General features: G+C 34.5%; 1 protein-coding gene and 1 long non-coding RNA gene across 2 annotated transcripts; both read right to left on the minus strand.

Annotated features, from left to right (window-relative positions):
* Positions 1-8,301: 8,301 nt before the first annotated feature.
* On the minus strand, positions 8,302-9,922 carry LOC113302905. The gene is made up of 5 exons (XR_003337182.1): positions 9,671-9,922; positions 9,467-9,563; positions 9,299-9,366; positions 8,916-8,957; positions 8,302-8,417 (listed from the first exon to the last, which is right to left on the minus strand). It is a non-coding gene; the product is annotated as an uncharacterized LOC113302905 (long non-coding RNA).
* Positions 9,923-11,838: 1,916 nt separating this feature from the next.
* LOC113301302 (metalloendoproteinase 4-MMP-like) lies at positions 11,839-13,005 on the minus strand. The gene has a single exon (XM_026550069.1). It carries the CDS (start codon positions 12,886-12,888, stop codon positions 11,839-11,841), a length of 1,050 nt encoding a protein of 349 aa, XP_026405854.1. The 5' UTR covers positions 12,889-13,005.
* Between the last annotated feature and the right edge of the window lie 2,519 nt (positions 13,006-15,524).

Raw genomic sequence — 15,524 nt, forward strand, 5'->3', positions numbered from 1 at the left:
CACCACTTACTTATGAGAAATTACTTCTTCAATTGCTTCTTAGTTTGGGGCATGACTCAGAATTACAGTTTATACAATTCTGAGAAATTATCTATGTGTTAATGATTTTGCAATTCGGGCTACGAAGAAAATGTTTGTTCAAATACCTGAGAGAGCTAGATTTTTATTCTTCTTGCTGGCTAGAGTACTGACTTTTGAGCTGGCTTGTCAGTTAATGTTTCAAATAGTTAAGTTGTGGAGAGCAGTAAATTTTCTTTTGCAACTGCTTCGCAAAATTCAATTCGCTTTAACGTTCCTCTCTCGTAGTTTTTTCCAAGAGCATTATCGTAATCGTGGAGAATGATTCGAACTAATTCAGGGAATTTCTTATTCTGTGGCTGACTATGAATTCAGTTTTGGTCTAACTAATTCTTACTCAATTGTACCTGCTTGTATGATTTATACTGGTGGTGTTTGCTTCTATCTTTACTTTGTTTATACTTGTTCCGTATTTGATCGCGGGAAAGGGTTTGATAGATCAATTTTTATGGATAATTACAATGGAAAATTTAATTACAAATTGGTTCTTAAAAATGGGTATGGATTGGAATTGTTGTATCCTGACAACCACGAAGATCAATTGTACACATGATCATTGGTTATCAACAATTAATAAGTACACATTCTCTAGCAAATACAAAAGTGTAAAATTAAATCAAGTTGTGGATGCTCTAAGTGGAAGAAGTCATCCTTTTGCAACTATTCGCAATGAAAGTTTTGCTTTTGATTATATCAAAGGCATATATGCTGATGATTTGGATTTCAATTCACTCCGGGAAGAATGCAGTTCATTAGCTCATGGAATAGATGATTTTCTCATTTATGATGGATTTCTCTTTAAAGATAATCGTCTTTGCATCCCTCATCGTTCATTACGTCTTCACTTAATACATGAACAACATGGAAGTGGACTTGGTGGACATTTTGGTAGAGATAAAACAATTGTGCTTATGGAAGAGAGAAATTATTGGCTTTCACTCAAGCGTGATGTCCAAAAATATGTAATGAAGTGTATGGTTTGTCAACAATCTAAGGGTACAGTTCAGAATACCAGACTTTATACTCCTTTACCGTTCCCTGAAGATCCTTGGGTTGAGATTAGTATGAATTTTATACTGGGTTTACCTCGTACAGCTATAGGGAATGATTATGTGATGGTGGTAGTCGATCGATATTAAAAAGGGGCTCACTTTATTGCATATAAAAATTATACTGATGTTTCTAATGTTGCATCTTTATTCTTCAAAGAGGCGGTTCGTCTACATGGAGTTCCAAAGTCTATTACCTCTGTTCGTGATACCAAATTTTTGAGTTACTTTTGAAAGACATTATGGATGCATCTGGGAATTACATCGCATTTCAGTATTACTTCTCATCCACAAACAGACGCACGAACAGAGGTAGTTAATCGTTCTTTGGGAAATTTGATTCGAGCTAAATATGATGATAACAACAAGCAGTGTGTTACTTTATTGCCTCAAATAGAGGTTGCATTTAACACTTCAATAAATCGATCTACTGGTAAAACTCTATTAAAAATTATTTACTCAAAGATACTCAATCATATTCTTGACTTGGTGGGACGCCCTAACTATCACAATTGCAACGTCAAAGCTGATAATTTGACAAAGAAAGCTTTTCAGCTTCATCATGAATTGAAATCCACATTGAGGAATCTAATGCAAGATACAAGTAAGCTACAAATAAGCATAAACGAATCAATACTTTTTAAGAGAGAGAATTATTCAAAAGACCAAAATGAAGAAATACGGTCTTTTTAAGTGTCAAAGAAAATAAGTGACAATGCTTATTTGATCTACCTAGAGATTAGAATATTTCCAATGTGTTCAATGTCCAAGATATTTTCACCTTTCATGGTGATAATGAACTTTTGTTTCTTACAGTAAACTTAGGGACTGGTTCTTTTCAAGAAGACGGGATTGACGCAGTACATCCTACATAACTTGAAGACATAACATAGAAGCTATCGTTCTTTTCCTTGTTTCTCGTTTTAAGTTTTTCTTTTCCCAGTTCTATTCTATGTTTAGATATTTTATTCTTAGTTATTGCTTTATGTAGATTTCTAGTTGGTTGTCTAGAGCCTATATAAACATACAGAGCATGTTTATAGATTATATTACTATCAAAACTCAAGATATTGAATTATTATTCTCTTTACGATTTGATAGTTAATTTCAATATGATAGTGTCTATATTTCATCTATTGGTTCTACATCATTGACGTACCATGCAATTAATGTCATCATAATGCCTGAAGCAGCACCCTGACGTTATGCATTATAAATTAGTCTCATAATACATAAAAAAAATTTATACACATACCAAGTATATCAACATCATAAGAATATTCTGTTGTACCCTCCTCCACTGTGACCAATCTATCACCGTGCATAAAGCATAAACGACATACTGGATTGAAGCTATAGATATTATCCAAGCGGTACTTGAGAAGCAGAATGGAAACTTTAGCTCAATTTGGCCTGGTTTACTATCCAAGTTAGATGGAAAAAACACTCCCCAAAGAAAGTATTACGCCTCGAAGTGACTCTTATGCAACCGACCCTAACTTGCATTTCATTTGAAATGAGTAACTACGGGATTGGGACTTCCACACCTTTATAGAAACTTAGCAACATTGCACCCCCAATTACCATAACCATGGATATCATGGTTAATTTCCTAGAACTGTATGAACAATGAATATCTCAAGCCTCCAGTAAACAACAATAATTAAAGTCACTGCACGAATATGACACGCGATCCCTGCCATATATGTTCTAGTTATCCATTCGATACTTACTACATACATGTAATGGGATAACAAATATCTGAAAAACTTCAATCACAAGTAACAAAATAGGTACCCCGACCTTCAGCCTTGAAAACTAAGATCCAACTTCAAAAGAAAAGAAAAGAAACAAGATAAAGAAAGGTACGGTAATGTTACCCAATCAACATGCACAAAAACAACTGAGACAAGATGGTCCAAATCATTCTTCAAATCCGTACCAAACTTTTTAGGAGATCTATGCGAGATACTAAAAATAAGATCTCTAAAAAAATATCTTATATTGCATCATATGAAAATATAACATTGATGATACAAATTAAAATGTACAAATTAAAACAATTGTGTAAAAATAATGTTTCTTTCATCTATTTGTTCCTTTTAAGGAATTTTATTTTGTCACAAGCTAACATTTCGGGTTTGATAACAAGCTAGCATTTCAGGTTTGGTAAAACATTTGTCCTTTTTTTCTAATATATATCGTCTGAAGTTGTCATACAATATTTAACAACAATAAAGATTTATTTTATATTATATGTTACACATTTTGTATGTGATACACGTGGTATCACATATAATACAAAATAAATATTTATTTTTGTAAAATCTCTTGAGTTATATATTTGTTCAAGCTTAAATTGTTCAATTTGATGGACCAATTATATTGGGAAAATGATATTTTATTTTTAAGATGTATTAGACTAAAACTATCAATAAATTGGTTGGTGTTAGAGCACTACTCAATTGAACCCACCAAGCTTTGGGATGTCAAGGTTGGTTGTCATATTTTAGTATCAAAACTCATAAGTCGTTAGATTAGATTATTAAAGCCAACTTCGTTAGGTTAGACTAGGAAGTCTAGAAATGTTGAGGTATACAAGTATTACTCTGAAGACCTGAAGATTTCGATCGAAGACGTATCGACATAAACGATAACATCATCCCTCCACTTGAGGTTAGTAATACATGACTTGACTTGTTTCTATTTTTATATCATAAGATTTCAAGTCGTTTCTGATTGAGAAAATTATATGCAAAGTTATATACATGAAACTCTAATATTAGAGACTTGATCAGCTTATTTTGATCAAAGTGTCAAGGAACAATATATCAATAGTTATGTGTGCTTTATATTGGTACACTGAATTACGAGGTTTACTTCTTATCTTTTGAACTTCGTAATTACGACATCAACATATTATTTATAACTCGTTACTAGATTCTGTAGTGAACATAGGTTGGATTTCATGCCTAGAAAACTATTTATAATTACATGAGTTCAAGGAAGTATACTTACGAACTTGTTTCGTAGTTGAAAGAAATCAAGGGGATTAAAGGTCAGGATTTCATTGAAAAACTTAAGGTTGGACCAATCCTAACCTATACAGGGAATCAAGGTGGAACCGATCCTAACCTATGTTGGGAGTCAAGGTAGAACTGATCCTTACCTATATTGGGAGTTAAGGTAGAACCGATCCTAACCTATGTTGGGAGTCAAGGTAGAACCGGTCCTAATAGGAAAAACCAATTTCATTAACTGACGTTCACTTTAGGGTTTCTGTGATTTGGAAATCGGGTTTGCAAAATTGTTAGGGCACTGCTCGGTCGAACTCGCAAGCGTTGCTATCTCAAGCTTGTTTGTCAAGTTTAGTTTCCAAAACTATAAGTCTTGATTTATAGTCTACTTATAGCTAAGTCTCGGACTAGGATAGAAAATGTAGTTGAGCTCTAGACTCCACGGCGTTCATCATGCAAAGACGAAGAACTACTCAAGGAACTGGTGAGACTTCATCGACTAAAAGGCATGTGGAGACTTGAACTTATCTATCAATCAAAAGTTTATCTACTCTATCTCCTATCTTGAGACAAAATTCGTATTGGTATATAGACTTAGATTATACACATTTGCTATTTCGAGCCGAGTTTATCTCGCTTATCTATTTCTCGAAATATGTGTTGGTCAGCTTTCGCTTTGGCCAAGTTCATTTTTACAAGTGACGAAAGTCATGTTGATTATTTCAATATCTTGAAAATTGCTTTGATGAAAAATAGCGTGTGAATAACCTCTATTTAACATCCTCTAAGAATGTTTCAATGATTGAAATGAGAGTTTAAAATATATAACCTTGAATGGATATAAACATTGTGTGTGAACTCATACTTGTGTAAGTCCAAAATCCTTGAACTAAAGTATGCGTACTTTACTGTTCAGGATTTCCGAAAGCTAAGTCCGCGTAATGCCGGAAGTTCACATCCCGTGAATTTCTGCTGGAGTTTGTGAACTGAAAACAAACTCAATCCGGGTACTTAAGTATGCGTACCGGTATGCATACTTGAGTGGGTTATTTTCTAAAAACGGTTTATTCATGAACTAAGACTTATATAAATTACGGAATGCATATTTGCAAACCGTCGCTATAATGTTAATTAATCGATTCGAGTGAATCAAAATCGTTTTTGTTTCGATTGTATATACTTCTATCAGATCTAAGCAATTGAACAACACTCTAACTAGTTCTTATGAGTCATTTGAACTAGTTATGGTGAAGATGAATAAGGTTGATATGAAAGTGCTCATATGGCTAACCATTGGTTAACTACTGTTGAACCAACTAGGTGTACACGTTTAGGTACGGTTACACAAACTTAAATGAACGTGCATTTTATTTGTGTATAACAAGCTAAGACTCGATCTAACGGTTGAAAGATATTAGCTTGAATCTAATCAGGTTTTCATCTAACGGTGAATATTGAATGCTTTGTTACCAAGGTAGCATTGATTGCAAACCCTGATTTGAAGACTATATAAAGGAGAAATCTAGCATCTGGGAAACCTAATCCCCACACCTCCTATGTGATACTAGTTGTATAAGCTAGAGTCGATTCTCCTTTAACCTTAGGTTTCCATTGAGACCATGTATGTTAACGACTTGAAGACTTCATTGGGATTGTGAAGCCATACCCAACTAGTTTCTCTGTAGTTGCGTGATCTGATCTTTCTATTTCTATCGTATTGAGTACAATTGTAAAATTGACTCGAGATTAATTTCTCCAATAGGCAAGATAGAAAAGCAGTCACAAACATCTTCGTCTCATCGTTTGTGATTCCATAATATCTTGTTTCGCTAGTCGATTAAGATTAATGTGAGGTGATTGATATTTCCAGGCTGTACTTCGGGAATATAAGACCGGTATATCAATTGGTTCCTGTTCACCTTGATTTATCAAAAGACGGAAAAAAACTCGTAGGTATTTCTGTCGGAGACAGATTTATCTATTCCTGTAGACTTTTCTGTGTGATATAGATTTGTTTATTAAAGTCTTCGACTTTGGTTCGTAGCAACTCTTAGTTGTGGGTGAGATCAGCTTAGGGAATCAAGTACGTAGTATCCTGCTGGGATCAGAGACGCAAGGAGCGCAACTGTGCCTTGGTCAGTGTGAGATTGATCGGGGTTCAACTACAGTCCAGACCGAAGTTAGTTTGTAGTAGGCTAGCGTCTGTAGTAGCTTAATACAGTGTGTGTTCAATTGGACTAGGTCCCGGGGTTTTTCTATATTTGCGGTTTCCTCGTTAACAAAACTTCTGGTGTCTGTGTTATTTCTTTTCCGCATTATATTTTGTTTTATAATTGAAATATCACAGGTTGTGCGTTGAATCGATCAATTAGTAAATCCAACCTTTGGTTGTTGATTGAAATTGATTGATCCTTGAACATTGGTCTTTGGTACCGTTCAAGTTAATTTCTCTTGTATTCAATTAGACTCGCAGATTGCTATTTGCTTGAGTAAGTATTGAATTGAGAAATTGAGATATTGAGATATAACTCCTTGATATACTTTTCTTAAGATTGAGTATGTCTGTCTAGTTGATTCTCTTGAAAGTATATTGGAGTTAGTCCATACAGATTGCTAAGCGGAATATTGGGTGAAGTTGTTAGACCCCCACTTTTTCAAAAATAACAAAGTTTAAGATGTCGACATACTGCGTAATTTGAACATGAGCTGAAATCTTATTTATTAATTGTTCAAAGATATTCCCTGATCCTCAAGGTGAGATCCCAAACAGGAATAGTTGAGAATCTTTTTAAGATTTTCGATTGAATTTTTTTTTTGATTTACCAGCAAGCAAAACATATCTCTGGAAAGATATATTAGTTAAGTGTTAACTAATATTGAGTTTCCCAAGGGAGATTGCAGTTATACAGTTGAATATTGGTTGGAATTAGATAAAACAGAATTTAGGAACTTTATTGCATATCTTGAGAATATTTTCGGTTATGGAAATTCCTTGGTGTCTGAACTACCTTGGTCTATAGATGATAGTGAAGTTTGTTCTTCTTACAAGCTTATCCTAAGGCATGCACTTTGTTTCGTAGTCACTGCTGTAGCCGACTAATAATATTACTAGTAATACTATCTTGTAGAGGAGAAAAACCTAATTAGGCGAAATCTCATACGTCCGCTAGTTTAAAGAATTCTTTGGGATCAAGAAGCGTCTACTACTACCGTTGGTGGGAAACTATAATTGCATTGTTATTTTAGTTTTCAATTATTGATTTGATTGACTAATGGAACCTAGTTTGATTATTCTTGAGAGCCTTCTCTTCTGACATAAGGTCACTCAAACTAGATCGAGATATTAGCGGTGGTTCAGTTCTGAATTTAGATCCGACCACTACACCAAATTCCTGGATTAGTAACAAAATTCAGACGTTACTAAAACGGGTTGTAACGGCTTTTGACTGTTACAAAACGGGGTGTTACATTTTTCTCCCTAAGTTCAACAGCCCATGGTTATGCATGGTAGAGGCCATCATTTCCTACACAAGCCTCTATTAGAACCACATGCTCAAGGTTTGAACAAAAGGAAAAAATAAATCATGCCTTCAAAACACATTAGGGAATCTCCCTGCCATAAGCATAAATATGGAATCATTCGATAATTTACAAGACCTAATAAAAAGAATATAAATACAATAGAGAGAGTATTGCAAAATTACATGTGCAGACTATACGATAACCAACAGGGAGATATGTAAACTACATATACATATGTCATGCTTCTAAGAAAATCCAAATAAAGTTAAAAATTAAGATAAAGAGTGGCCTCACCTGTATGGTTGCTAACACACCACAAGGTCCCCCTTCATACCAGTCCTCGGGAATGAAGAGAAGAAATTATGAGCAGCAATGCCCCCATACGACTTTGAAAAACATGAAGCATTGCCTTCAGCTGCTGACAAGCACTCGACTGTGAGGTATATGTGTTAACTCTCAGGACTTTTTGCAAGTCTGAAGCTGATTCGATTGAAAGCCCTGCACTGCCTACAAAATGAAACATTTCAACCTCGTTTAGATAACTATCACATTAACTCTCGATCCATCAAGCTTATCAATTGCTACATAAAATAAAGTCAAATAACAAGCTAGAGATAGAGATTTAACCCCCTCCTTTTAGATATCTTCAGCATCCTCTGGCCAGTGGGTTGAAATATTTAAAGTAATAATAACAGCTCTTTTCTTGCTCCCACATATAAATAATCTGTCCCCCATAGTCCGAATCAAGGCCCTGTAAAAAGCACAACAGGGGATTTCAACATGTTATGAGCTAGAAATACAAGGGATATAAGCACGAATCCTACCAGCTCGGATTAAGCTCGATTTGAACCAACTATAAAATATAAAAGCCACTGATTCAAATTGCCGAAGTGAGCTACTGACTGGGTTCACCGAGGAAAAAGGCTGTTAAATTTGCAAATTCGCTAAAACAGCAAAGGTGGCTTATATTTTTATGCAGCCATTTGTTTGAAAGATTTAGTTTTCGGGTTCAAACATTTGCATTTGATATTTCTAAGAAAATTTAACCTAATGGTAATTCGAGTAATCTAAGATATATTATCCACTATTAATTTTATATATCAAGATTACAATAAATATATGGACTAACTAATCACCTTGCCTTCCCATCTTCAGTTAGAGAAAGCAAAATTACACAGTGTAACAGATTCACTTTGAGAACATACACTGGGAGCGAAAACCTGGGTTGCCAAGTTGACTGTATTTTTACCTAATTCATTTGAAGAAACAATAGGTGCTTGAGAACAAACGCCTGCAGTGCCAAACCCAAAAATATTGTGAGACGATATTCTCCACATATAACAAAATACGATGAAAAAATCTTATAATTAACTTCATATTTTTCGCCTAAGTCTATAATGATATAAGCGTTCCAGTCACTGCATAAAGCATAAGTAAGAAATACAAATGAGATAAGCTTCATCTTTGACTAGAAGATGAGCAACCAATAATTCAAAAGCTTTTGAGCATTTCTTCTGCTGACCTTTCAACTAGGAAAAATGTAGAATACTGTGTTAGCTCCAGCACTTCTTGCAATTGAAGTGATTACTACAGCTAGAACTTCCACATGTTCAAACAAAATTATTGACATACCCTTTGTAAATCCGCCGGCTCTCTAGGAAAAACAAGAGATCTCAACCCTTCAACCAATACTCACAACCCTTCAATCAAAACAAATAAACAAAACCCAGATTTAGTAACATAATATGATTAAAAACTCTACTTTCAGATTCAAATATATCACAAAAAATAAATCAAAACCTTGAGTTAGATCTGATGATGATTTCATTTCTCATAGGATGATAGGAGTAACCATCTTCAGCAAGCTCTCTAGCGAAGAATACTCCTCAGCATCAAACTGTAAATCAAAATCGAAACAATTTATTTCAGCCTAAAAAAATCACCAAAAAATCAAGAAATATCAGAAATTAATGATACAGAAATAAGGATTGTAGTAGAATTTACCTTCTGTTTCTCACGAATAAACCAAATACATCATTCAACAACACCTAAAAATCGAAACCAAATCAAGAACAAAACCCTAATTTAGATGGAACCCTAAAATCTGATTTAACAGATTATGAAACCCAACTGATGATGACTTACACAGATGGAAACTTAAATCAAAACCCTAAACTCGATGAACAGACGATTGAAGATCAATTCTTCAAACATCAGATGATTAATCTGCAGTTGAGAGGGAAGAAAATGGAGGCGCGGTAGGAGAAAAGAAATGAAAGTGAAAATGAAAATTCGAGAGAAGAGAAAAGATTATCTAGGTTAGGGGAGGGGATGAAATATCCTGTAGTTCAACGATTCTTGGGTTGAAAAAGAATAGCAAGCATGTGAATGGCACACACACAAACTGCTAGTGTTACGACCCAAGTGTGACCAAGCGTGTGATTGGCACCCATATAAAACACTTCGTAACGGCTTGGCCCTGTTACGATTATTTTTTAACGGCCATTTGTAACGGGAAATTTTTGTAACGGCTCCAAAGTCGTTACGAATTCCTGTTACTAATCTGGGAATTTGGTGTAGTGGACGTTGACTTGTGATCGATCATTGTTAACAGACTCTGTTCGGTGTGTGATCGATCATAAGTTGGAATCAAGTTTGTTATTTTGCATGTACATGAGAATATTGAAGAATTGAAGACAAGAAGATTTTTCTTATTGGTTTCGTATCTTTGTGATTTGCTTCATGCAAAAACTTGATCGGCTTGGATCCGACTAAATCTAGTTTATTTTTTGATAGACTTTTTATAACTAGTCGTATTATATCGACAAGCTATCATTTGGTGGTACTATTCAGTATCCAAATCTGGTAGTTCTGTTTGACTTGATCTGGTTAGCTTGTTAATCTAGATTTTGGAAGATCTAAACCCGACAAAGGAGTTTATTGATTTGAACAAAAAAGCCTTTGTCACGCTCAACAATATATCTCTGATTAATTTCCTAAGATATGAGAGTGGTTAACGAACAGATTGGTCTTTTACCGTTTGGAAGATAATCGAAAGGATTGAGTGCTTAAAGTCTTCAGAGAGGCTGAAGCAACTTAAGATAGTGGACTCTATCTTAGAATTCACGTGTGTTTGCCAAATTGGTTGTAGGTGAAGGAATACTAAGGAAACTAGGTAAGTACGGATAGTTCACTTGGTATCAACTATACGAAGTTGGTAGTGGTATTTGTATAGGGGTTTAATTCTGAGAGTATTCAAAACTGGACTAGGTCCCGGGATTTTTCTGTATTTTCGGTTTCCTCGTTAACTTGTTGTGTATTTACTTTTACTTTCACTTTCCGCAATTATAATTATTATTTTAGTTATAATTAAAAGTAAATACATTGTGCGTTAATCCTAAAAACTTGGGTTGATACCTATAGTTAGGTTCGGTTTCGAAATAGTAACTATGCCAAGTGTATACTTTGTGGTTGTTATCTTTTTAAAGGTCTCTGTCTATATTAGGTCACGCAAGATATCGGACTTCAGGCAAGATGGATAGAAATCACGAAGTTCTCTTCGTCTCAGACTTTGTGATTCCTTAAGATAAATATATGAAAACTTATCTTAATTGATCTTTGGAAGATTGTTCTTGAGAGGTGGTTAAGAATATAGGCTGCTCTTCGGGATTCGTAAGTTCCGGATTTGTGAAGTTTACTAGCTTTGTCTATTGCAAACAGATTCCTTCACCTTGAGCTTTGATCTAAACAGAAAACACAGACGTGGAGCGACAAATGAGTCATATCTGTCTTAATAATTAGGTATTTTCAAATACATGATTAAATCGTCTCACAGAATTTTTCATAGTTGTTAATGGGTACCAACTTACCGAAAAAATACTGAAATTCATATAAGACAAACTAAAAAATCCAATCCAAAAAATTCTGATACCCTTCCAAATAATCGGACACCCCATTACTAATATTGGGATTTTTATCGAGTTTTCTTCTCACAATTACCTTATATGATTCTATTTTATAGCCAATAAGATTCTTACTTGTGAGTCTGTGTGACTCATGGTGCAAACGATGCTTCTCAAGAATTCTCAATCACCAAATTGGCTTCCAAAATAAAATTAATAATTATGTATATATAAATCAAAAAATACAATAATAAAAAAGTTGAATTGTATCTAAATACAAAAAAATACTGCTATTAGAGAAATTGAAAATATGGGATTAAATCTGTGTCCTCTTAAACCGAAGGATTTATTAGGAGAAGTTTCAGACTGTAGGAAAGAAGTTAAACTAAAATTTGGATTGGAACCATAAAGGACTTGAACCCCATTAACGTCGTCCAATCTCAAGTCCACTTTTTTACTTCTAGGGTTTAAACTAGGGTACATGACAGCCTCTTTAACAGATGAATGGCCCAACCCTAAGACATGTCCAATTTCATGTGTCGCAACGGATTCCAAATCAATGGCCACTCTTGATTTTTCTGACTCAAAATCAACAGACCAAGTTTCTGCCGCATCAAGATGGAAACGGCCGCTTTTTGGTGAAAATGCATGCGCTAGCACTCCAAGTACCCCGTCAAATGGTTCCCCGTCTCCATGGTCCTTACTATAAAAACCTATTTTGATATCAGCATGCTTATAGTCTTGAGTCTCTGTAAAATTAACTGGAATAACTGAAGCCCATCTCGTAAAAGCTCGGTTAAAAACAGCTCGAATATCTGAAATTTCTATGTAGTCGATAAAATCACTGGAGGAAAAAGCATAAGTTAACATCAACGGTGTAGTTCTTCCCCAACTAGGTCTACCCGGAAAATATGTGTAGTGTTTTGTTATATGTAACTTATGATCATCGTTGTCCCCTACACCACATCTAGGTGACATAACTTCAGATAGTGTAGCAGAATCCAGTTTACCGGTAACAGGCAAACCGAGTTTCGATTGATACTGAGTAACAGCTGATTCCAATCCATCATCAAAAATATCGGTGAAGTTCGTATCACTTTTTGGTAGATATCCGAAACGGTGGAAGTATTTCTTTAGCTCAGACATGCCAATGATTTCACTGCCTCGACGGATATCTAAGAACTTATGAAACGTGCTCCACGTGTAATTCATATCAGGATTGACAGGTAAAACGGTTATGAAATCAGGCATGTTTCTGGCGGGAAATGAAGGAAGGATGGTAATGAAGAGGAACAAGAAGAACGAGACGTGCTGAAACATTTTGTGTTTGTTTTTCTTTGGGATTAGAATTTGAATATGAAGAAGAGAAGAGAATGAAGGTTTTAGTTTGTTGTACAAGGGATAAACTTAAAAGGAATTAGAGATGGAAGACTCAATGAACACGAAATGATGTTTAAGTTATGAAGATTCTTTCTTGTGTTTGTGTTCTTATTAAAAGATTCCGACTTTCATATGGTTACGGTGGGTCAGCTACTAGCAGTATTGCTTCTTGCTAGTATAATTTTCTGTATTTTCGTTGGAGTTTTTGATTTTAACTTCTCTTATTTACACCCACACATGTGTTGTTCGATTGCAACATCTGGTTTACGCTGGTTCATGGGGATCACCTTACAGATGATTGTGGACGATCTCCAAGCCTTCTGGGCGCATGCATCATCTAAAATTTATGATTAGAATTTAGATTTGGGTTTAATCTTATTGAGTGGACCACCACAATATTTGATGTTGAAACCGTTCCAAGGTTACAAAAAACATGTACCAAATGACTTTTCCATCCAATAGCTGATGATCCGATGTAAGAATCTATTTTTTCACCGTGAAAATTAACGTGGGACTAAAAGTCTATAAGCTCCTGTAAAGTGTACATGCTAAACACTACTACAAATGAGAAAATGGGGTGCAGGTAGAGTGTCCGATATACAGTTCAAAATGGAGTATAATTTCTAAGCATACTTTTGTTTAACTAATAAAACCTACTACTACTTTTATTAGTTAAAAACCTTAAATTTTTGCAACTGTTTCGTTCAACTAAATCCGAACAAGAAACCAAATCTAGTTGGGATTCCCAACTAAAGAGATGATGAGTTTATTGAAGTTCTTTAATATTTTGTAGTATCATTTTTCACACTTGACTACAGGTTCACAAATTACGTCCATCTTGAGAGAAGTTATTATTTTCATTTTCGTTTAAATTTTTGTTCGTTTAATTAAAATTTTAGTTACAACTAAGATGTAATCTGTGCTACACACCGGATATGATGGGAATTGGCTCTCATTTGGAGAGGCGGGGCTTCGCTCCGCGCCCGACCCAAAAGGAGTCCAATAAACATCTGCAATGCATAATGAAGATATCAATTATCATTTAGTAGATTAATAACCATAACCAAATTCACCAACTACATATTGTTTAAAATTTTGGGATTAAGAAATCCTATTAATGAAAATAAATTTGAAAAATGATACTAGCCTTTGAAATCAGCCAGTATTTCATTACATTGCCAACAACAGTTCTATTGATAATTAAATGAAAAATCAAACTCGTTATATAGTTGTATCAATATCTAAAATTAGAGACATTAGAAAAGATGATATTAATATTAAATTCAAAGTGCTTCCGTAGAAGTGATGTGATCAAGGAAATGCACCTATATATCTTTCTTCAGAAATCATATACTTGTGTTAAGGAGCAAGTGTCCGTCTCAAAACTACCCTTCCAAGCTCACACTACTTGTAGCTAAATGAAAAATCAAACTCATTATATAGGTATAGATATCTCATATTAGAGACACTAAAAAAACAAGATATTAATATAACATAGATTGTCAATTCTAGATAGTGGAAAACATATGGAGTGTTTCCCATCAAAGAACATGTAATCAAGAAAATGCACTGATATTCTTTCTTCAGAAATCATACACTTGCGTTAAAAATCAAGCAGCCAACTCAATTGCTCTTTCAGACTCCGATTCCTTGTTGTTAAATGAAAAATCATACTCACTATAAATAGTTGTACCAATATCTGACATTAGAGATACCTAAAAAAATAAACAGGATATTAACATAAAATAGATTACCAACTCTAAATAGTGCAAAGCATATGAAGTGCTTCCCGTCAAAGAAGATGTAATCAATGAAAAACACTAATATCTTTCTTCAGAAATCATATACTCGTGTTAGAAATCAAGTTGCAACTCAACTGCTCTTTCGGGCCTAATTTCTTATGAACGCGCAATTGGGGGATATAGAAAAAGGACAAAAACGAGATTTAAATAGTAAATCAATGTCACCCCTATCCGGGTAATTTATATAATTCCTAATCTACTCCTCATTAATCATATTTAGTGGTTAATTATAATTAGTTAAGTTAATAGATTAGTCTGATAATGATTAGAATAAATCATTATGATTGAATTTGTTGATGCAACAACATTAAATCAAGATGTTTATGATCACGGAAGTTTATGTGAAGAATCAACCCAGGAAAATAAACAAGATGAACATACAAGTGCTCCAATTACTCATGTATAGGTATTAACGCATTGAAATTTGATTTTTTTTCTTCATGGAATTCGCAATTGTTACGCCTGAAAAACTCAGTGTCGTCATGGTAAAAGTATGAATACCATGCCGGCAGGGCCCAAATCGGCATGGTATTCATACTTTCACCATGCCAATACATATTATCCCCCAATTTTGAAATTGTAAGTACACTGCCGGCACAGAAAGTTCATTACCGGGCATGCCGATAGTAGTGCCGGCATGGTACATTGCTTAGCTTGTTATGCCGGTAATTGATAGATATGTATTGAGCATGCCAACAATTAATAATTTCAGCATGGTGTTCATATTAAAAACAATGCCAGCATAGTAAAACGGCATAGTGTTCATACTAAAAC

This window comes from Papaver somniferum, chromosome 8, assembly GCF_003573695.1.
Source record: "Papaver somniferum cultivar HN1 chromosome 8, ASM357369v1, whole genome shotgun sequence".
NCBI classification, from domain to species: domain Eukaryota; kingdom Viridiplantae; phylum Streptophyta; class Magnoliopsida; order Ranunculales; family Papaveraceae; genus Papaver; species Papaver somniferum.